General features: G+C 41.6%; 2 protein-coding genes across 2 annotated transcripts in view; one reads left to right on the top strand and one right to left on the bottom strand.

Annotated features, from left to right (window-relative positions):
• On the top strand, positions 1-24,396 carry LOC135200854 (proteasome subunit alpha type-5-like). Its single transcript, XM_064229559.1, has 6 exons — positions 1-153; positions 9,083-9,151; positions 10,205-10,358; positions 10,604-10,779; positions 21,371-21,532; positions 23,857-24,396. Exons 2-6 carry the CDS (start codon positions 9,083-9,085, stop codon positions 24,019-24,021), a joined length of 726 nt encoding a protein of 241 aa, XP_064085629.1. The 5' UTR covers positions 1-153; the 3' UTR covers positions 24,022-24,396.
• Positions 1-24,688, bottom strand: part of LOC135200510 (uncharacterized) — a 55,587-nt gene that overhangs the window by 6,477 nt on the left and 24,422 nt on the right. The gene's annotated exons all lie outside the window — the stretch shown is intronic.

Raw genomic sequence — 24,688 nt, 5'->3', positions numbered from 1 at the left:
AAAAAGTTTGTAAAGAACGAGTTGTTGTTGAACAAGTTTCCTGCGCATATAAGGGTCCATATGTTTTGCTGTTGTAACGGCAAACTAAAACACAAGTCATCATCGTTTGCTTCACTTTGTCACCCCCGTTAGCTTCAATTCCACTACGTAAAGGTATTAATTTGTAGTGTTTTGTGGCAGATTTAAACCTTAAATGTGTTATTTGTGACTGAAGAGTGGAAAGGTGTTGCTTTACGACGGCATAAATAGGTAGAAATTTAGTAGTCCGTGTCACGTCAAAACAAAGTTGTTTCGTGCGGGCAAAGTACCGGCATAGCCAAAGCCTCCTAGGTAGCTAATATAGAATTTGCTGCTTAGAACAATATGTTTTGTTTTATTTCTTTATTTTATGTCTCATCATTTGTGGTATATTTCTAATACCTGTATTCCAGGAGTACCTACTACCTACCAACATTAGCTTACCTACCTACCTAGGTTAGTAGTACGCCCTAAACCTGGCTCAAGTTTACCCTATGACTTGGGTTTATTTGTTCTAGCCTAGTTTGAATTTTAAAACCCTCTCCACTCCAAAATGATTTAGAAAATATAGCCTAGGGCCCTAGGCCAAGATGATTTAGGCTAGCTAGGGTAAAAAACCGCAGACGATCCATCGTCATCGCATGGCCAGGCCTTAGGGTAAAAAATCACGGACAATCCACCATCATCACGCAGGACGGGTCTTATTCACTCTATATTTAATTGGTGAAACAAGAATACAATTACAACTCTAAGCATACCATTCAAAAGATTGAAGTTTCGTCAACATAATGTGATATATGAAAGCCCCATACGAACTAAAATAAGCATGTGACGCTCTTCGTAATATATTTTTCAAGGCAGTTTTGAAATCCAATATGGCGGCTATTGTGTGGATGGACGGGTCTGTTCACAGATGGAAACCATCTTTCCCAGCCTTAACAGCACTCATTTGAACAATGTTAGCGTATATATGTAACGTTTATTGATCTTACTCTAGATTGCAGTTGTAATCAGCACAATAAAACGTTTTGTTGCCAATAGAGTGAAATATATGATGATGTATTCTAAGATGCTAATCATGACCAATTTCTTCAAGTTCTGATTCAGTTTAGATTTGGATATGATTTTCCTGTTTTAATGTGTTTTGTGCATCTCTGATACTCACTTCTGTAGCAATTTAGCATACCAAGTTTTCAGAGATACTGGCTCATTCTAATATCCTACATTTATAGGGAATCAAGAGGGAAAGTGGGATTTTTCTGTGGGGAAAATAAGCTATGAAGAATGGAACACAAAGATGTATTCTACCATTCCAATGATAATTTGGAATGCAATAATGATAAAATTGCTTTAATATTTATGTATATATACTTCCAATACATAGCCTAATTTCACCAATTTCCACGTTTTGTGTATAGCCTTATACCCAGTTTGGAGGGTGAACACATACCGAATGGCAACAGAGAGAGAGAGAAAGGAAGACGAAGGAAGGAAGAAGGAAAGGGGTGGCAGTGTGGGGGGGGAGGGTAGGTGGAGCTTTTTACGCGTGTTCGTATCCATTTCTGGATAATGAAGTTTTTGTCTCTTGGTACAAGGACAAGTGTCATTATTCTTTACGATTAGTGATTCACGATACCCTTATAAATTACGGCACTGGGTGTAATGCACTATAGCAAAATCTCGTTCTGATACAAGTGTTCGTTACAGAAATATTGTCAAAAAACGTGCTTGCACTGTCTCTGAAACCCACAGTAGGTATGCTGCTTAGTTGTCAATCAAGTTTTTTGTAATCAAGTATTTTTTGTATTTTTCTCATTCAAAACATATGCCCCTCAATGCTAACTTTCCTCTTTTAATGAATTTCTGGTCATTCCAAATTATCATTGGAATGGTAGAATACATCTTTGTGTTCCATTCTTCATAGCTTATTTTCCCCACAGAAAAATCCCATTTCACATAAGTGAACTTACCGAACAGTTACATAGCTTATAGCTTCTTACCTACGGCAGTCGAAATTCAAATTGTTGGCGCCAGCGGCGTTGCTATCTTAAGTATAGGTGATACAAGACCCGCCCACATCCGGGAACCCTGGGTACTGCTAGCCTTCTACCGTCAATTTTCGTTTCTGCCGCTCACGGGGTAACACCTGTGAGATTTTCGCTGCAGTCTCCTGCGTCGCCATTTTGGATTTTGGTTTTTGTTTGGTGATGTACAAGTTTTTGGTTTTTTCTTGCCAGTTAGCTATCTCTATTCAGTTTTTTTGTCATTATTGCTAATTATGTCAGATTCTAGTTCATCTGCTGTAAGGTTTTTGCAGCGCTGGCTGCAAAACAAGATTAGCTAAGTTATGTCACGATCCGCACTCTAAGTGCACTAAATGCAGAGGACAAAATTGTAATGGTATGGATGTGACATGTGATGAATGTAAAGAATTGGATGAACAGGGATGGAAGGCGGTTAGATCGCATGCTGAGAAAATGGAGAAAGATAGGAAGAGGAAGGCAGCTCTTAGGGCTAGTAGTAAGAATAGGTTAGAAACTACTCCTGTTCCTTCGGAGACAAATAAGTCTTCTCTTGCCTCTCCTTTATTAGAGAATATTTCTCCAATTAATAGTCCTCCTACTTCTCCTTTGATTACCCCTGTTCAAGTTGCCCATGTTTCCGAACCCAACACCATTGCCTTGCTTGAGTCTAAGATGGATAAAAAAGTTCGAAGTGTTAGCTGAATCAGTTATGAAGTTAGGAATGTCTTTTTAAAGCTTTCGTAATAGATAGTACAGTGAAATCTAGTGCAGTGCAAAGTGTTAATGTTGCGCCTGAGAGGCGGTTGTCCGTTCCCCCCTCGACTCCCAGACGAAGGTCACTGTCCCGCTCCCCGCAACCGGGAGAAGACATACCGGAGGTCGGAAGGAGTCTGGGGGAGTTTGCCCACGGTCAGCCGTCGACTCCGTCGACTCGCGGGTGTCGTCCAAAAAGATGTGGAAAGGTGTTAGTGTTTGTGATTCTCGTCTGTCTTCTGATTCGGAAGTGCAATCGCCAGTGCGCAAAAGGCGAGGTGATTTGGTGTCTCGACCGTTAAAAAGACATTCGATTCTTGCGGGTGATTCGTCACCGACTCCTGTTAAGAAGTCTAAGAGGCATTGGAGTCCTCAACCTTCGTGTAGTTTTGCTCCGGATGTGATATTTAGTGAATCTCCTCCGCAGTCGCATTTTTCGGCTAAAAGCAATGGCTCTCTGACTAAACTTCGTGATAATTCACGATCGCTCGACTCTCCCAAGCGAGTCTCTGTCGCAGTTTCAGCTCGGTCGCCTCGTTCGACTCCGTATTACTGTCCAGAGAAGCGTATTCGCTCGTCTTTGTTCGACTCCCCTCGCCGTGAGTCGATAGGAATTTCGACTGGTTGTTCGCCGGTGTCGACTCGTGGTGCGGAGACTTCACCTGTTAGAAAGAATCGTTCTTCGACTGAAAGACCATCGACTTCTACAGTGTTAGACGATTCTACCTTAGCTCCATTTAAGAAGCATTTCCAGGATCTTATGAGTTTGTTGAAATCCTCCACCGGGGTAGAACATAAGCCTGATTTCGACTCTGCTTCCGTGCAGTCTGAAGAGGAAGCTTTGGATCAAGATGACAAGGATTCGTCGGCTTATTCGAGTCTTCTTAAATTTTTCCTGTCCACTTATCCAGATTACTTTGAACCTGCTTCTCCGTCTTCACCGCCTTCAATGTTCGTTAAAGATAGGAAGACAGCGTATTCGTGTCTACCTAAACTGGTTCTTTCTCAGTCCTCGAAGCAGGCCCTTAAGGAGTCAAAAACAGAGTGGCTTTCTAAGAAGAGGGAAACAGGTAAGGCTTCGTTTGCTTTCCCACCTTCTAAGCTTCAGGATAAAGCGTATCGCTTCTACGCAACTGGAGAAGTTCCTTCTTTGGGAGTGTCTGCCTCCTCCCAGGGAGACTTCTCCGGTTTAGTGGACTCACACCGAAAGCAACTTTTTCGTCAGCTAAAATTTTGTTTTCTTCTTCAGAGCTGGACCATTTGGTGAAGAATATTTTTAAAGTATTTGAGGTATTTAGTTTTTTGGACTGGACTATTGCCTCTTTAGCTCGCAAGATTGAAGACTGTCAGTCTTTAGAAGAAGATTTTGCCACAGACTGGTTAGGAGTTCTGTCCTGTGCGGATAAGGCTGTTAGAGATGGTTCAGGAGAATTAGCAGCCCTTTTCACAATGGAGTGATGAAGAAGAGAGAAAGGTGGTGTTCTTTCGTGTCTAAAGGAGTCACTAATAACCAGAAGTCGGCTCTCATGTTTGCTCCTCTCTGTAAATCTCATCTTTTCCCTGAAGAAACCATTCAACAAATTCTATCGGATTTAGAAAAGAAATCTACTAATGATCTCCTTCTTCAGTCTTCCAGACGTCCGAAAGAGCCTACTCCGACAGGAGCTAAAGTCTTCTCCTCTTCAGAAGCATCCCTTTCGAGGGAATAAACCTAAGTGGCAACGACCCAGGACTAATTTGCGTCCACAGTACAAGTCCTCAAAGAAACCTCCCCCCAAACCTTCGGACAAGTGAGAAGCCGTTCCTTCACGTGCAAGTAGGGGGCAAGACTCCATCTTTTTTGGGAAGAATGGAGTCGAAGAGGTGCAGAGCAATGGGTAGTTCAAGTTCTTCGAGAGGGATACTCGATTCCTTTTGTTTTAGATCCTCCTCTCTCCGATACACCAATCAGCTTAACAGCATATTCTCCAGGATCAGAGAGAGCTTTGGCTTTAGCAGCAGAGGTCAATGCACTCATCAAGAAGGGAGCAATAGAGGAAGTCCTCGACAGTTCTCAGGGATTCTACAACAGACTCTTTGTAGTTCCCAAAGCCTCGGGAGGTTGGAGGCCAGTGCTAGATGTAAGCGCATTGAACCTTTTTGTGCTGAAGACAAAGTTCAATATGGAAACAAATCATTCTGTGATGTCGGCACTTCGCCCAGGCGATTGGATGGTGTCCCTGGACATGAAGACGCCTACTTTCATGTCCCGATTCACCAGAGTTCAAAGAAGTTCCTGAGATTTGTGTTCCCGAAGGGAGGGACCGTTATCAACTTCAGAGCCCTTTGTTTCGGCCTTTCGACGGCCCCTCAAGTATTTACTCGTGTTCTTGCTCCATTGGGGAAATGGCTGCATATGTTGGGCATAAATGCAGCATTTTACCCTGGACTACGTGGCTTCTCAGATCGGGTTCGAGGACACAGTGCGTGAAGGATTTACGGAAGACACTGTCATTAGCGAGTCAATTGGGAATTCTCATCAACCTGGAGAAGTCTCAATTAGTGCCGTCCCAGAAGATCCCCTATTTGGGGATGATTCTGGACTCTCAGACTTTTCGGGTTTTTCTGTCCCCGAAAAGAATAGAATCTTGCCTCAAAAAAGTGAGCCAATTCCTGAATCGTCAGTCCTCCTCCGCCTTGGAATGGATGAGTCTTCTAGGGACGTTATCATCAGTAGAGACGTTTGTAAAGTTGGGTCGTCTTCACATGAGATCTCTTCAGTTTTATCTCAAAGCGAGTTGGTGTCGGAAGTCTCAACCAGACACGTATTCGTTCCCAGTGTCGGAAGAGATCAAGAACGACTTGAGATGGTGGATGTCGAGGGAAAGATTGCAAGAGGGTCTCTCCCTGACATTAAGGAACCCAGACGTAGAATTATACTCCGACGCATCGGACAGAGGTTGGGGAGCTCTCCTAGGGACCAAAAAGATCTCAGGATTATGGTCAGAGAAAGAGATGTTGAATCACATCAACATGAAGGAGTTGAAGGCGATTTGGTTCGGTCTGCAAGCATTCGCTCCTTTGGTCGTGGGAAAGAGAGTGGCAGTATACTCCGACAACACCACCGCTCTATCTTATATCAGGAATCAGGGAGGAACCCATTCATTCTCCCTCAACAAAGTCGCAGAAGATCTCCTTCTCTGGTCTCAAGATCGGGATATTTCCCTCGTTCCGAGGTTTGTACAGGGGAAGTTAAATGTACTGGCAGACGAACTCAGAGGTCGAGTAACCAAGTTCTTCCCACGGAGTGGACATTGCAAGACAAAATTTGTCAGGAACTGTGGAAACTTTGGGGAAGACCTTCAGTGGATCTGTTTGCCACGTCGAGGAACAATCGACTTCCGATCTTTTGTTCCCCAGTTCCAGATCCTCTTGCTTGAAGACCGACGCAATGCTTCAGGATTGGACGGGTCTAGACGTTTACGCCTTTCCCCATTTGGAATGATCAGAGAGGTGTTGAACAAGTTCCTCTCACATCAAAATGTGTCAATGACGTTGGTAGCACCATTCTGGCCCAGGAAAGAGTGGTTTCCAGACCTTCTCAAGTTGGTTATAGACCATCCCAGACTTCTTCCTCAGTATCCTCGGCTACTCAAACAGCCCCACTTCGACAGGTATCATCAGAATTTGTCCGCTCTGTCACTGACAGGGTTCAGACTGTCCGGAAAACTCGTCAGACGAAGGGGTTTTGGGTTTTCTCGTAGAGCGGCAGAGGCTATTGCTAACTGTCGAAGAAGCTCTTCTGCCAAGCTTTACCAATCAAAGTGGGGAGTCTTTAGGACGTGGTGCAGAAGACATAATTTCTCGTCTTCTAAAACCTCTGTGACAGAAATAGCTGATTTTTTGCTGTACCTTAAAGAAGTTAAGAACTTGTCGGTATCGACAATTAAAGGGTACAGAGCTATGCTGTCCTCAGTGTTTAAGCTAGAGGGCTTGACATCTCCTCTAACCAGGATATTGGAGATTTAATTAAATCTTTTAATACAGTAAAAGTATCCAAGAAGGATAGTGTGGACTGGAACTTGGACGTAGTTTTAACTTTTTCTGATGTCTTCACGATTCGAGCCACTTCGTGAAGCGTCTTTTGAGAGATGTAACAAGAGGAAGGCACTTTTTCTCTTCGCTTTTGGCTTACATCCAAGGAAAGAGTGAGTGAGTTACAAGCCATCCACAAAGAGGTGGGGTTCAAAAATCGTAATGCGGTTTGTTCTTTTGTTAACGAATTTTTAGCAAAGAACGAATCTCCCTCTAACCCATGGCCTAAATCTTTTGTACTTAAGGGATTATCTAATATAGTGGGTCCGATGGACGAAGAATATTTACTATGTCCTGTCAGAGCTCTGAAATGTTACCTGTCAAGGACACAATCCGTTAGAGGTAATTCCGACCGACTTTGGTGTTCGGTTAAGAATTCTGCAAAACCCCTCTCCAAGAACGCTATTTCGTTCTTTTTGAGAAGTCTGATACTGGAGTCACACTCTCAAGTCCAAGATCAGACTCTAAATGTGCTTAAGGTGAAAGCACATGAAATACGTGCAGTGGCGACATCCTTAAGCTTCAAGCACAATATGTCGCTTTCCCTCGATTCTTCAATCTACGTTTTGGAGATCGAGATCTGTGTTCGCCTCATTTTACCTGAAGAATGTAGAGGCTACCTATGATAGTTGTTGTAATTGGGTCCTTTGTCGGTAGCGGGCATGGTGTTGGGAAAGGAAACATAGGGGAACTTTCTATCCTCTACTGTCTCCTCGCCTTGTTATAGGTTGTTGAGTCGTGGGCAGACTGGAGGCTCATAGTACTTTGGAGAACCTCCAGATCTTATTTATTACTTTTGAGTATGTCATTATTTTTGGTATAGGTGATGGTCTGTTTGTTTTTTATCTGGTTTCTGAAGCCCAGGGCAAGGGCATTATCTGTTTTTTAATATTTTGTCAACCCAACGGTCTTGTCCATGGTTACAAAATCCCACTAAGTAGGGACGACCCTGGCCGTATACTGCCCACGTCTCCTACGAGTGATGAGAGCGCCAACCAGAAGGTCAGTATTCTCCTGCAGCTGCTCTCTCACAAGGTAGGGTACTGCAACATTTGCTGTTTAATGTGGTCTTACTGTCATTTTTATGTAGTCCATCTACCCTCCTTCCGGTAGTTTGGAGTCAGCTATGTAACTGTTCGGTAAGTCACTTATGTGAAAATGATATTTTCATGATAAATAAAGTTTCACATATACTTACCGAACAGTTACATAATCAAAGCCCACCCACCTCCCCACAGATGGACGTGGCGGCTAAACGAAAATTGACGGTAGAAGGCTAGCAGTACCCAGGGTTCCCGGATGTGGGCGGTCTTGTATCACCTATACTTAAGATAGCAACGCCGCTGGCGCCAACAATTTGAATTTCGACTGCCGTAGGTAAGAAGCTATAAGCTATGTAACTGTTCGGTAAGTATATGTGAAACTTTATTTTATCATGAAAATATCATCTTTCCCTCTTGATTCCCTATAAATGTAGGATATTAGAATGAGCCAGTATCTCTGAAAACTTGGTATGCTAAATTGCTACAGAAGTGAGTATCAGAGATGCACAAAACACATTAAAACAGGAAAATCATATCCAAATCTAAACTGAAGCAGAACTTGAAGAAATTGGTCATGATTAGCATCTTATATTACATCATCATATATTTCACTCTATTGTATTTTTCCCCATCCAGAAACCCCAGTTCCCGCTGTGAGCCCCCATAATTGTTAAATATGAAGGGTACCAGTATTTTTAATAGTACATGTTTCACCAGAATGAATAACAGAAAGTTTCAGAACATAGTAAAAAGAAAATTAAAATCAACCAACATAATCCAAAGAACAAGAGTTAATTGTGTAAACTAAACCAAAGGAACTGCAACCAAGAGCTGAAGTTGGTTTTTTCAATCAGCTCTTCGATTCCAAAATCCCACTTTATAGATAAAACTTAAAACAAAAGAACCTATCAGATTTGAACATTGTTCATACATTACCTACGCACATTTCCAGATAAAAATAACTAAAGACATTCCAAATACAATAGCCATTGCCACCCACAGTAAACTGGGACAGAAAAAGCTGAGCAGATATAAAATGTTCTGGATTGTTTGGCTAAGAGCAGTATGAATTATTTTTAAAACTTAAATTATCTTCAATATTTGGTATACTAGTTATATATTCTGCTTAAACCTTACTAAAGGTATTTTTTTTTATTGTTTCTCTTCTAGATGTTTTTGACTCGAAGTGAATATGATCGAGGTGTGAATACCTTTTCACCAGAGGGCCGTTTATTCCAAGTAAGTATAGCTTTGTTAAGGTATTTATATACGTAGATATGTATGTCATTTTTGTGGAGGGTGAATGAATTATTTACTGTTCAGGGCAGCTATATCTCTGCACCAGCAGCCGAGTCAGCATTCAAAATAAAGATGATGATTGCTTGGATGAGTCTTGGCCACAAATTCTGGGATAAACTTGAGGGCCACAGACCCCAGCCCCTGGTGTGCATAATGTCATAACTTAGGCTTATTATTGTCAAGACCTGAGGTTTGTTAGCTATGAAAAATACAAATTGATTAAAAAAATTTCGTTTTTAGTAAACATGAGTCTTCACACCAAATTTCAACTTTGTCTTTAGATCTTAGTAATAGTGAGGTTAGTGCTGCTATAGCTACTGTTGTAGGAGTAGACAGGTTGTTAAAGGTAATATCTCCAAGGTAAGTTGTTCTAAATCTTGGGTTACTTTAAGTCAGTCAATTGTAGAACATATTTATTTGTTTCCTTTTCTCATTCAAATATTTTGTCTTCCCTTCCCCTTTATCTTAGAAATATTTTAACCTTTATCATCTGTTTGTTTATTGATGTCTAATTTCCTTGTCTGCTAATGCCTCCAATTCGACCTCTGCCATTTTTACAGGAGTTTCAGTGTAATCTAAGCTTGATGCCCTTCTAGCTGCAGAATTGGGCAAGGATTTACCCTTTAGTTGTGGTATTCAGTTTTGCAAGGGAGTTTTGAGCAAAGTGGTCTTAGCCTGTTTTCCAGACTAAGAACCCAAAGATTGAGATGGGTTGGGCACATAGTGAGAAGGGGAAAGGCGCAGTTAGAAAGTTGGATAAGGAATTCAGATGGATACCAGTAGTAAGGCCCTGAAAATCAGAGGAAGGGAAACAGTGAAGACTGTTAACTAGATGTTTGCAAGGTAGAAGCAATTAAAGAACACGTTGCTTCTCTAGGCATGTGAAGAGTGATATTAAACGTTATTAATAATGATTGCAGACTGTAAGATTGGTTTTCTAACTTGTTTTTAAATTTCCTACATTAATGTTTGATTTCTTTATTATTCCTTTAGGTCGAATATGCCATTGAAGCTATCAAATTAGGCTCCACGGCTATTGGTATCCAGACAAGTGAAGGGGTTGTGCTTGCTGTAGAGAAGAGAATTACTTCACCGCTGATGATACCAAGTACTATTGAGAAAATTGTAGAAATTGATAGTCATATTGGTAAGTAATTCAACTTGGTTTATGATGTTTGGATTTCTGCTGTCTACTCATCCTTTTTTAAGTGATCATCATGTCTCTGTTCTGGATTGTAGAATCAATCTGATTTTTTTTATAAAGGTTTCAGCTGTAAAAATTGCCTAGAAATAGTGGACGTCTTAAAGCTTATCTTGTAAGCTCTAATTCAAGACTTAAGTTGTCCAGGAAGTTAATCATTAAGTTTGCTCATTTTTGGTATTTACTTGCAGGATGTGCAGTTTCTGGCCTAGTTGCAGATTCTCGTACCTTAGTAGATCATGCTCGTGTGGAATGTGCGAATCATTGGTTTGTCTACAACGAAAACATGAAAGTAGAGTCTGTAGCACAGGCTGTATCAAATCTTGCCATTCGTTTTGGTGACTCCGATGATGATGGACCAGCCATGGTAATTGCATTTACAATGTTTAATGATAAAATTGATCTCATTAATACTGTCCCTTGTTATATATGAGGTCTATAGATAGTTATACTAAGTTATAAACCATTCCAGTTGATCATGATAGGGGTTGTTAACTACACTATTCAATTACACTTCTTTTTAACCACATAGAATCTCAGGTTATGTGCTCTCAAGGCAAGTAAAGCATGATGTAGTCACTGTAAAAAAAATTTTTTTTTTCATAGTTATTGCCTTTGAGGTACCGTACATATAAGACTCCTGTAGCATATATCAGTTCCTATTCTATAGTTGGTTCATAATTGTATAGTGTAACTATTCTGTAGTACAGTGGTACCTCGAGATACGAAATTAATCCGTTCCGAGGCGGCCTTCGTATCATGAGCTTTTCGTATCTTGGACCGCATTTACATGTAAAATGGCTAATCCGCTCCAAGCCCTCCAAAAACACCCCAGTAAATTTCATAATAAAGCTAAATTGACCTATAAACAATGAAATACTACAACAATTTGGACCATTCAATACCTAACTTAATACGTACTGCTAATATACCTGTAAATAGTGTATTAGTATATATGGTATAGAAGAAATACTGTACGTACATACGTACGTATGTAGTAAAATGTGGAAGCTTACCTTTCGAGTGAGGCTATCTCCGAAAGTGGCGACAGAGGAGAAGGACAAATGTCAGATACGTACGTACACTTAACTTTACAAAACATAAAAAAATGTAAGGAAAACATAAACTAAACTTTACGAAACACATTAACAAATCTGTAACACTTAACTTTACAAAAAACTAAAAAAAAATTTTTTTTTTTTTTTCTTTTTTCCTCCCAACTTCTTCACCACTTTCAGCTTTCTGTTTTTTAGTATCACTTGGTTCTTCCTCTTTGCTTACTACTCCTACTAAAGGCCTCTTTAAAAAATAACTATCCAAGGAAGGTTGCTTCTGCCTACTTTTGACAATGTTCCTGAAACGACTCGGCCAAACGTTATTGAACTGTGCAAGTATACGAGCTGTGTAAGCCTTTTCGGGGTGTCTCTTTTCTACGAATGATTGCACTTTATGAAAAGCAGCTAGAGAATCCTTAATTTCTGCCGTTGTCATAGAGTCCTCCTCCTCCTCCTCGCCGCTGCTAGAGAACTCCTCTTGAACGACGTTACGTTGCATGGCCTCCAACTCCTTCAGGTCATCCGTCGTAAGCTCCTCTTGGTGCTCCTCAAGAAGGTCATTGATGTGTCCTCATCGACGATCAGTCCCATGGACTTGCCGAGTGCAATGATCTCGTTAAGATCTGGTTGCGAAACAGTTTCAGGATCGTCAACTGTTTCTAAATCTGCAGCACCAGCTTCGCCCACGTCGAATCCCTCGAAGTCTCGGGCGGATATGGCATCAGGCCAGAGTTTCCTCCCCGAGGAATTCAAGGTTCGCCTCGAAACCTCCTGCCAAGCTTGGTCGATGAGTCGGATGCATATTACGATATCGAAAGGCTCCTTCCAAAATGCACGCAAGGTGAGGTTTGTGGTATCGGTGATGTCGAAACATCTCTTGAAAAGATGTTTCCTATACAGCTTCTTGAAGTTCGATATCACTTGCTGGTCCGTGGGCTGGAGGAGAGGGGTGGTGTTAGGCGGAAGATAAAGAACCTTGAAGAAGGAGTACTCCGCTATGATATCTTCCTCGAGGCCAGGAGGGTGAGCAGGGTCATTGTCCAACACCAGCAGGCATTTCAGAGGGAGGCGCTTCTCTTCCAAGAATTTCTTCACTGTTGGGCTGAAACACAGATTTACCCACTTGGTGAACAAAAAGCCTCGTTACCCAGGCTTTCGCATTAGCCCTCCACATCACTGGAAGCTTCTCCTTAGGCATTTTGGGGCTTCACCTACTTGTCTATCATTCTGAGACTCCTCGAGCTTTCAAGGCCAACAAAACGATTAAGGAGAAGCTTCCAGTGATGTTGAGGGCTAATGCGAAAGCCTGGGTAATGAGGCTTTTGTTCACCGAGTGGGTAAATCTGTGTTTTGGCCCGACAGTGAAGAAATTCTTGGGAGAGAAGCGCCTCCCTCTGAAATGCCAGCTGGTGTTGGACAATACCCCTGCTCTTTCTCCTGGCCTCGGGGAAGATATCCTAGCGGAGTATTCCTTCTTCAAGGTTCTTTATCTTCCACCTAACACCACCCCTCTCCTCCAGCCCATGGACCAGCAAGTGCGAGCGTAAGCCTGTCTTTCATAGGCTTATGCCCAGGTAGCTTCTTCTCTTCCTGCGTGATGTACGTCCGACGAGGCTTTTTTTTTTTTTCCCCAAAAAAAGGCAAGTCTCATCACAGCTGAAGACTTGCTGAGAACTGTAGCCTTCCTTGATCATCTTCTCGTCGAACGTCTTTTTAAAGGCTTTGGCCGCTTTTGTGTCCGAGCTGGCCGCCTCCCCATGCAGCACCACTGAATGGATGCCAGTCCATTTACAGCATTTCTTGAACCACCCATGCGAAGCCTTGAAGTCTGGGGTTGGCGTTGATGTCCCTTCTCCTCCGTCGTCTTCGGCCTGGGCAATCAAATCGCCGAAAATACTGCTGGCCTTGTGGGAGATTGCCGTCTCCGTTATCGTATCGCCAGCGATTTCTTTGTCTTTTATCCAGACAAGAAGAAGGGTGCCGATTGTCGACGGATTTCGGCCGTATTCCTTGGCGATCACACTTGGTCGCATACCAGCTTCATACTTCTTGATAATCTCCATCTTCGTCTCCAAAGAGAGCATCCTCTTCTTTCCATGAATTTCAAGTTTCTTGGGACCCATGACTACGTATATACAGTACGTAATTATGTTATGTAGTACGTATACGTATGTAGTAAAGTTCTCACACAACACAATAAAGTATACTACAACGAAATCACTAATGAATTTACGTTAATAAATGAAATCGTTAGAACGAACGAATACCGTGTGCGTATAAAAACGATGCTGCTACCTAGTGGCCGAAAAAGCACGCCGCTATGTAGATGCATCATGGGAGGGATGCTGACCAATAGGAGAGAAGGATCTCATGGCGGTGACTAGCATCAGGAACCAATGGGAGAGCGGGAGGATGGTGGCGAGTCTACTCAGTTGGCGGCGCACGAGTTTCAAAATTGTTATCAGTGGTCTGGGCAAATCTCGGACTTTACAGCAATAACCTTTCGTATATCTTGAGCAATTTTCGTATGTAGAGCCGTAAAATTTTTCGTATTTGCTTTCGTATCTTGAGTTTTTCGTAAGTTGAGCCTTTCGTATCTCGAGGTACCACTGTACATACATGAGTGCAATTTCATGCCATATAACTATGTACAAGTACCATAGAATTTCAGAACAAGTACCCCTTAAGATGATCAACGAATTAAGACTTCCACCTTTAACAAATATTAGCATAAATGTAAATTTGTTCATGAATCTTACCTGCCAGATATATATATAGCTGTATTCTCCGAAGTCCGACAGAATTTCAAAAACTCCCGGCAACACGCAGTGGTCGGCCAGGTGGTAGTACCCATTCCCGCCGCTGGGAGGCGGGCGTAAGGAACCATTCCCATTTTCTGTCAGATATTTTCTGTCGCCGGTGCAGTCAACAAGTGTTTCTGCACCTCCGTCATTGGATTTTGGAACTCTTTTGGTCACTTGAGTATTCCGATTGATTTTTGGTTATTTGATTAGGATCGTGGTTTAGGCATACGCTAATTGTGGATTGTTTTTTATTTTGGCTTGATTTTTTCCTTAAACTTACGATGTCTGGATCTAGTTTCGACTAGGCCAGAGTATGTTGTGTGGAAGAATGCAAGGTTAGGCTACCGAAAACTTCGGTAGACCCTCATACAGTGTGCGCGAATTGTAGGAAACATGTTTGTATGTTTGATGAGCGCTGCAACGAGTGTGAAAATATGTCTGATTCTGCGTGGAAGGCTTATGAATCATAGGTACGTAAACTAGAACGTGATAGTGTAAGGAGGTCTTCCTCCAGGCGTGTAACACAAGTTACCCGTCCAGTAGAATTTATCCCTCCAAAGACCTGTGATGCCTTCGGGCCCTACAATAGTGTCTTTGGAGGGTAATACCCTATCTGTGATTCTTAAATCTTTGCGTAGCCTGGAATCATGTTTGCATTGGAAAGTTATAGTAGTGTAGTGAAGTATAGTGATAATGCCATGAGTGTTCATTCTATCGCGTAAGCGTATAATTTCTCATTGACAAAACACTACCGCGTGATGGCTCTCCCTACCTCGGTGAGGCAGAATGTAGTAGGGAGGTAGCTGTCCAAGTGTCTAAAATACTCTACGTTTGTTCATAAAACTTACCAGTCAGATATATGTATATATATATCTGCCGGGTAAAGGTGAACAAGCGATGTTGTATCATAGTAATATTATTTTTGCCCTTACGTCATATTACTATCAAACGGTTGTATGGTTCAAGTTATATACTCATACCATAGTTACTCCTACGGAGTACAACCGAGAGTACGATTATTCTTATTACATTAATCGGTTCTCCCTGCAACTATTCAGGGGTTGCCGGTTTTCCCTATTTTTAAACATTTAAGGTATTGTTAGGACAATACCAAGTTAGCCTTTTATATTTATCAAATTCAGTTTCGCTTAAATATATCAGTTTGATGGATTTTGGTTTCTGCTCTATAATGGTAGTAAACCTATTCATTCGTAGAATGGTGTAGGTGGCAACTCAGGCAGAGCAGTGCGAGAACGACGAACGTTCTCTGAGTCTGCTGTCACTAATGCGTAATGCCAGTGCTCACTGCTCAGTTCCATCTGATTGTCTGCTATGCGCAGTAGGTTACGTCTCTCTCTCTCCTGCGGGATTGACGGACTAACCGTATTTCTACCCTACAATCACGGCCTTAGCCTCGGGTTGAGGGGAATTCTAGCATACATGGCTGAACATCTTCACTTTGCGAGAATTTTTTCATAAAAAAAAAAAAAAAAAAAAAAAAAAAAAAAAAAAAAAAAAAAAAAAAAAAAAAAAAAATAATAATAATAAGCGGCATAGCACACATGATTTCCCTCGAAACAAAGAATGATGTGCAAGAGATGCAGTCAATTAGCTCGCCGAGACGTCCCTTGCTCGATTATGAAGGGACTCCTTCCGCTGCCATACGACAGCGCCGAGCGCGACGCTCGGCAGGACGCTTGGATAGGACCGCACAACGGTTAATGCGTCTTCAGACATTCGCCGAGAATCAGAGAATAGTAATGGATCTCAGGAAGGAGACTTTTAGGAAGAAACAAATGAACAATCTTCTACAGTGTCTTCAAATTACTCCTGTTTAAGTGAAACGCAGCCTTATTAGGGAAGGAAACATGCTCGGTGAGGGAATGAATGAATTGCAGGGGACCATTTCCTCGCTGGAGAAGTTTGTTTTCCCTGAATAGACTGAATTCACACCTCTCCAGTTTTTCCTGCAGAAAAACTGGAATAGCATAGATGATCTAGAAATGATTCTGAACATCTCTCATAGTCAAGATTCGTCTATAGGTGATGTCATGGCTCATAATCTCATAGAATTTGAATCTTGAAAGATTACTTTAGTCTTCAGAGACGTCCTCCCCGCGCAGGAGTTGGAACTCTCGGAGGGTCTCGCTCCCTCTGAGGAGAACGAAGACGCTATCGGTCGCACAGGCGGCCGTCGTCTTTGGTTCCTCGGAGGGGGACGCTTCTCGTCCGTTAGCTCCTTCCTGCCTTTGCTGCATCGTCTCCTGGGCAATTATTGGAAGGCTTTTTCCTCATTGTAAAAGAGAGCTAAGATGTATGATGTATGTCTCAGGGAGGGGGACGCTTCACGTCCTCTCTCTTTTCTACTGTGTTGCGATCTTCACCGGAGAGGACGTCTTCCGATGAGTATGCTTTTGAGCGCTTCGGTCGCTCCTAAGATATATCCTTGGCGGTCCATGTGAGAAGGAGGAGGGCTTCCCCTCGCCCATCGTCTTCTCAAAGGATCAGCCTTTTGCCTGAGAAGGAATGTTCTCCATCGAAAAGGATGATTGTGTCTTTGCTACAACAACTTGTTTTGTTGATTGCAGTGAGAAAGGCAAAGCCACATCGCGAGAGGAAGGATGATAGGCTGCCAATCAAGAGTCCAGGCAGTCCCTTATCCTTCTCCTCGTTCCGCTCTTTCGCCAGTTGCCTTGCTCTCTAGATTTCATGGCAGGCTCGCCAGAGGTTGTCTAGAGAGCACGGTTTACCATCTTGAATAACGTGTGTCAGTTTGAGAAGAAGAAGAGGTCTTGGTTCGATGGCTTCGAGCCTCTTTTGAAGAATAGTTTTTTCAGCCTGCGGCCCCTCAGTCTTCTCCTTCGCAATTGTTATCTTCGAAGGACGACAGGCTCGTTCATGCCTCCACTCAACGCGGTGTCTGAAGGATTTTCAAACAACTTAATCGTTGGTGAAGTCCCAATGGAACTACTGGTGAATTTCGAAAAGTCACATCTGATCCAACCCAATCCATCGTGTAATCTGGGGATTCAGATGGATTCAGTGGCTTTTCGAGCTTTTCGTCCCAGGGACGTCAGCAGCAAGGCTTAGACAAAGTGTTAGCCTTCCTAAGGAAATAAGATTCGTGCTCGGTGAGGGAATGGATGAGTCTAACTGGGGACCATTTCCTCGCTGGAGAAGTTTGTTTCCTGGGGGAGACTGCACCTCAGACCGTTACAATTTTTTTTCTCAAGTACAATTGGAAAGAAAACAAGAATCTACACATGATCTTGGAAATTTCAGGAGAGGTAAAACATCACTTGAAATGTTGGCTAGATCCAGTGTAGCTGTCGGAGGGCGTCTCTCAAGCTTCAGAGCCCCGACCTAGTGTTGTTCTCCGACGCGTCCACCACGGGATGGGGAGCATCATTAGGGGAAAGAAGTGGCAGGCACCTGGAGAGGGGAACAGGTGTCCTGGCACATAAACCTAAAGGAAATGGCAGCCATCTTTTTAGCCTCTCCAGTTTTTCCAAGAAAAAAGTCTCTCGTCGAATAGTCCAAGTCAACTCAGACAACACCACAGCTCTGGCGTACTTTGCAAGCAAGTTAGGGAAGTGGAACACAGTCTCAGTCCCTTTTTGCTCTGGCAAAGGAGATCTTGCTGTGGGTGTAAGGGCACTGGACGTCATGATCCTTACGAAGTTTGTAGGATGAGTACGTAGAGATTGTCTGGCAGATCTCTTCAGCAGACGAGTTCAACTTCTGCCAACCGAGTAGACTCTGCATCAGGAGGTATGCCAAGAGTGTGGGGGTTATGGGGACGTCCGCTCGTGGATATCTTTGCGACGTCCAGAACGAAGAGGCTTCCACTGTATGCTCCCCAGTTACTCAACCCAGCTGCAGTGACGATAGACACACTTCTCTGGGACTGGACGGGGATGGACCTGTACGCCTTTCCCCGTTCAAGATCTTAGGGGAAGTCATGAGAAAGTTTGCGGTGTCGGAAGGGACGAGAATGACTTTGTTCGCCCGTTCTGGCCTGCGAGAGAGTGGTTTCACAGAGGTCATGGCCTTTTGCAGTAGACTTCCCGAGGACGCTTCCAGTAAGGACAGATCTACTCAGACAGCCCCACTTCGAGAGGTACCTCAGAAGCCTCTTCGCTCTGAGTCTGACTGCATTCAGACTATCCAAAAGTTGGCCAGAGCGAGAGGCTTTTATACGTCAATGGCGAAAGCTATCGCCAGTGCAAGAAGAGCGTTTTCCAACGCAGTGTACAATCGAAGTGGATAGTCTTCAGGAGTTGGTGCAAGAAGAACGGCATTTTCCTCCACCACGACCTGTGAGCCAGATGCTGACTTCCTTTTCTGAGAAGGGATCTAAAACTTGCAGTCTCTACAATCAAGGGTTATAAGAGTGTGCTTTTAGTTGTCTTTAGGCACAGAGGCCTGGACTTGGCGGACAACAGAGACCTTCACGATCTCTTGAGATCTTTCGGAACGATGAAGGTTCAACAACCCAAGTTGCCGTCTTGGAACTTGGATGTAGTTCTGAAGTTCCTCATGTCCAGTCCATTCGAACCTATGCATGAAGTGCGAGCTTTTATGAATTCTTCTTGGTTCCATAACAATATGTCATAAAAGGACATATGAGCTGTCACTTACGGGAGATGCAATTCTGTGTTGACCTCCCGTTACACGAAGGATGTCAATTCAACTACAAGAGATCCTTTTCTCTTGGTTGTTCGTGTCTGCGGATACGTTGCTGGGATAGGGAGCCGACACTGATCCTTAACTAGTGAGTTAATTTTTAGTTTAACGCTTTTTAAAATTAAGCGCTAACCCTCGTGTTAGGATCAGTGATCGGGATCGGTGTTGTGTGCTCCTTAATTATGCTAATAGGCATAGGTATATGGTCATTAGAGTGGATTAGCACCCACTGACAAATGCCAGTTAGGCTTTGCCGAGTAAGTGGATAAGACCCCATCGGCAAACCCACAAGAACTCTTACCCATAGGTCACATCCTCGCTGAGGCTCTTGAGACGAAGCAGACTCCTAAGCAATAGCTAGGAAGTCAACCCTCTGTCTGAAAAGATAGGAACCAAGGTTTATAAGAGGTCCTTCTTATAACTTTTTGTGGTGTTTGGTCAGGAAGCCAAGGTTACAGTGTCAAAGAATGCTTTGGCTTTTTTCTTGAGGGTGCACCATCAAGGAAGTGCATTCATCCTGTCAAGACAGTGATATGAAAGTGTGAAGGTGAATGCGCATGGACTGAGGGCTATTTCTACGTCGGTAGCCTTCCAAAAGAACATGGCACTCAATGACATCTTGAATGCCACATTTTGGTGTAGTAATTCAGTGTTTGCCTCTCACTACCTTCGGGAGGTGAGGATTACTACGAGAACTGCTACTCTTTGGGCCCACCCATATGTCGCAGCAGACAATATATTGGGGACAGAGAGTAGCACTCTTCCTATCTTTTAGAAAATAATATGTAGTTTGGACTTTTTAATTTTATTTCTTTTTATTTTTTATTTTTATTATGTTTATGTAGGTGTTTAGTTTTTTGTGGTCTTGGGTAGGCCGCCTTAGGCGGACTTCCCTCCATTAGCCTTGGTTTTACGAAGTTTAACCAGATAGGCTAGGTCAGGTGGTAATGTTTTTGCTTCGCCCTCATAGTAGGGTAAAATGTTTTTGTCACAGTGTGGTCACGCCCCCATTGACAAATCATCTGGAAGCGCACCAGCTACATAGGTCACGTCCTTGCTGGCACCTCCAGTGAAGCATAACAGCATCGGTGTCTAAACAACACCTATATATTTTTTTTTTTTTTCTTGGTTTTTTGTTCCCCCAAAAATTGTGGTCACGCTCCCCGTGACAGTTCATTAGAGCGCACCAGCTACACAGGTCACGTCCTTGCTGGCACCTCTAGGAATGCAGTACCGAAATTGGAGGTCTATAATATAGGATCTAGTTGCATCGTGGTCACGCCCCGTGACAGATCCTCTAGAACTCAACAGCTTCACAGGTCACTACCTAGCTGGAGTCTCTAGTAAAGCAGAAGCAGACTTGGGTGACGGTACTCACGAAGTCAGCTATGCTAACAGATAAGGAACCAAAATATCAATCATATATATGGAATTGTTTCCCAAAATCAAATCTGTCTCCCCCTTCCTCCAAAGGTGGGATTCAGCTATATATATATCTGGCAGGTAAGATTCATGAACAAAAATGATATTGTTATGATACAATAAAGTTTGTTCATACTTACCCTGGCAGATATATATAATCAAAGTGCCCACCCACCTCCCTCAGGAGACAGTGGCACTAGAAAAATCTGACAGAAAATGGGTAATGGTTCCTTACGCCCGCCTCCCAGCGGCGGGAATGGGTACTACCACCTGGCCGACCACTGCGTGTGCCGGGAGTTTTGAAATTCTGTCGGACTTCGGAGAATACAGCTATATATATATCTGCCAGGTAAGTATGAACAAACTTTATTGTATCATAACAATATCATTTTAAAAGTAAAGAAAATATTGCCTCACATACTTGCTCAAGCACAAACATGAAAAATTGCTTTTTGATGCAAAGTACAAGCTCTGTACATGGCAGACAACACTTGCCAAATGACTGACTGAAGCACACACACAGTGGGATTTGATGGTGTCATTTACCTTGGAAGAAGAGTCCATGTTTACATGTTTAAACAGGCAGGCATTGTTGCGTTGATTTCTGCATCAACTAAATCTATTACACTTAACAGAATATTTTGTTAGGAAATATTTTTGTTTTCTTTGACTTGGACATATCCAGCGAGTAATGAAATCCATTGAGGTGAGATGTATTTTCTTGAAAAAATAATTCAGCTTTTGGCTTTTTTAATTTCTTTTACTGAGTTTTTAATTTTCCCTTGAATTATTGTAATCTATCCAATATGTGATATCCATGTATAAGTTATGCACATCACAGCTTTTACATTAAGTTTATGTTCTTTTTTGTATATTTCTACTGTTTTGAAAATTTTCAGTTAAAAATGAAGTATTGGTATTTACAGTTATGCTAAGAGTACAGTTTCGCATTTATTTACTCTTTGATGTATTAGGTTTTGTTCTTCAACAGAGTCGACCCTTTGGTGTTGCAATGCTCTTTGCTGGTTTAGATAAAGCTGGAGCTCAGTTGTATCACATGGATCCCTCCGGCACATTCCTCCAGTTTGGTGCAAAAGCCATTGGATCTGGATCTGAGGGTGCACAACAGTCACTGCAAGAATCTTATCATAAGGTTAGTTTTTGCCAATCAGTGCAGGTAGTACTTTTTTACAGCAGGGGTTGAAAGTTATCTGCTACTTTTACAAAAATTTAAGACTAAAACATGAAAAGGACTAGACTACACAAAAATTAAGACTAAAACATGAAAAGGACTAGACTACGTAATACTTTAGGTGTTTTTCAAAACCAGCAAAAGCCCAGAAATAACCATGTATGTATATCTTTTGTAATGTAATCTTAGTTAAATTAACAAATAAATACTATTTATCTGCATTAGTTCAGTTACCATAGTACCTATCCTGCATTTATGTAGTTGTTAACATATCACTGAAGTGCCATTTTAACATTAGAACAGTAGGTCATGGGACTTCTGTAGACTATGGATAGAAGTTTCATTATAGGCACGTGCATGTAAGTATGAGAGAGATTCGTAGGCCTTTGGGACCAGATCTGGGAAGGCCTAGTAGTCGGTTCATTTTAGTAGTATAGTAGTTTGTGTGGCTTCTGTAGACTTAGTGAGTGGAAGCTTCATTATGGGTGTGTGCGTGTGTGTGAGAGAGAGATTCATAGGCCTTTGGTACTAAATCAATAAAAGACTAATGGTTGGTTCATTTTAGTAATAATTACTTATAATTATTTGGAAAAAGTTATGAGAAAAGAGACATTTTTCAGGTATTTTGGAACAATATACTGAGAGATTTTTAGAAGTTTATATATTTTGTAATTATCCTACTCTGTTCTTAGCTCAAGCAGACTAGTATAGAAAACAAGGAAAGCCTTTCTCTTCATCCACAGTGTTCTTGGAAAGTACTCCGAAGTTCCTTTAGTGTGAAAAGGGGACACTTCTTAAGTTCTCTATTCACTTTGTTTCTATAGTACCATTGATTCATTTGGTGTTTAATGATATACATAACATTGTCCGGAATACATTGTTTAGTACCATTCTCTTTACTTGGTGCTTAGATCCATGTAGCATATCTTTATACAGTTCTCTCCAGGCCATCCAGTGCTTAAGCCATAATTTAAATTCATGAAATAACAGCACTTCAGTGTATACATCTCTTGAGAAACCTTGCATAATCTGCTTAATGAATGTGGACATTCTTTGGCTAGGCTAGAAATCAGGAACAAACCAAAGTTTTAATTTACTCTGTTTTAGTCTTTGTCATCAGTTGCTCACTTTGAAAGTGAGTGAGCTATGGCTTTCATTCTGTGATTGGCTGTTGCCTTACTTTATGATGTAGATATCCAGGCCTTCGGAGGCTTATTTTTCAGTGCTGGTGGTTAGAGTTACAAAGTTCTGTAACTAATTATGTGAAGGAATGAGAGGGAGGAAGCAAGAGATAATGTGATGATATTGAAGTTTATTCTCTTCAAAATTTAGATGTACACTTCACTGAAAGTGCCCAAATATGTGGATTTTGATGTGTTTTTATATGTTTTTTTATATATACTGTTAGAAGTATCAGGTTCAGTTAGCAATCTTAGGCACAGGGTTCCTCATTTCATGTATATGTGTGATTTGTCAGAAATATCAGCACCATTAATGATAATTGATAATAGTAGAAATGTGAACAATGACCCCAAACAAAAAAATTCCAGAGAACACAATGGCAATTCCGTCTTTGGTTTTGGTTTTTGTTATCTTGAGTTGAAGGTAGTGTCAGTGAAAGTTTTTCTTTTATGTCAAAGAATTGTCCCAATATAAGGTATACGTTAGCTGTTCCAATCACATTGATGTTTGAGAGCTTGGTCCTTATTCACCAGTACTAGACTTCTGGTGAGAAGAGGATGGTTTATGACTTTTGTTTCAAGGCATTCCACCATTCATCTTTTGATGTGAGAAAGTATAGGCAGTCCCCGGGTTACGACGGGTTCGGCTTACGACGTTCTGAGGTTAAGGCGCTTTTCAATTATATTCATCAGAAATTATTTCCAGGGTTACGACGCCTACAACACTGATCTGGCAGATGAAATATGACACCAAAAATGCAAAATAATCAATATTTAAAGATTTTTTGATGAAAAATGCAATAAGAATGCAGTTTACATAGTTTTCAATGCACCCAATGCATTAAAAGTATGGTTTTCTTAGTATTTTTTATGATGTTCCGGCTTACAACACGTCTCAAGAACAGAACCCCCGTCATAACCCGGCGACTTCCTGTATTTTCACTTATGTTATGACCTCAGGTAGTCATTTTAGCTAACTGTGTATAGGACAGGTATTATGAAATCCTTATTGTAAGGGAGAATAACCTTACCATGAAGGCTTAGTTTACAGTGGGATTTGTTGTTATTAAATCACCTGTTGACTTGGATTACCCCTTTTTTCAGTCCATGACACTTCAAGAGGCCCTGAAGATTGCTCTAACGGTGTTGAAACAGGTAATGGAAGAAAAAGTGAGTGGGTCTAACGTGGAGGTGGCAGCTGTTACCCCAGACAAAGGATTCCATCGTTACCCTCAAAATGAAGTGGAAGCCATCATTTCTAACCTTTAGATTAAGTTATAGTAAACTTAATTTGTCCTGTCACCATTTGATACGAGTATTTCGTTGTGTTTGAATAAAAAAAAAAAGTCATGACTGTCTTGGAATTCATAATTCTCCGTCTGTTTTGGAGATTGCAAATATTAGATTTTTCATGGATCTTTCTTGTAATAATAAGAGAGTCAAATATATAGTGGATTCCATTTGACAAAAGTTTGTTTGTCTTAACTTCAGGTTCCTGATCATGAACGTTAGTTTTAATTTGCTAGATTTGTGGCAGCATCCAGAGTTCAAGATTTATTATTAAGAATCTAGCTTTTGTTTAGGCCATTATATTAACAATATCAGGTGCACTTGCAAGGCTTTTCTAATGAAATGGAATTGATATATTTGTTTGATTTATTTCCTTTCTTCATTGTTGTTTTTTCTTATTAAGATTTGCAGGTGTACATTTAATTATTTTTATTTCTTCTCAATACCCTTTTACTTTTCTTTCGGTGTTATAGGAAATTCCCAGATAGATTGATGTACAGCCATAGAAGTCAACAACCACAAGTGAAATATAGTTGTCCAAGGGATGCAAAAATATGTTATAGGAAATTCCCAGATAGATTGATGTAGGGCCATAGAAGTCAACAACCACCAATAATGTATCTTTGTCAAAGGAATGCAAAATTAT

This window comes from Macrobrachium nipponense, chromosome 27, assembly GCF_015104395.2.
Source record: "Macrobrachium nipponense isolate FS-2020 chromosome 27, ASM1510439v2, whole genome shotgun sequence".
NCBI classification, from domain to species: Eukaryota; Metazoa; Arthropoda; class Malacostraca; order Decapoda; family Palaemonidae; genus Macrobrachium; species Macrobrachium nipponense.
This window is presented reverse-complemented; position numbering and strand designations above follow the sequence as displayed.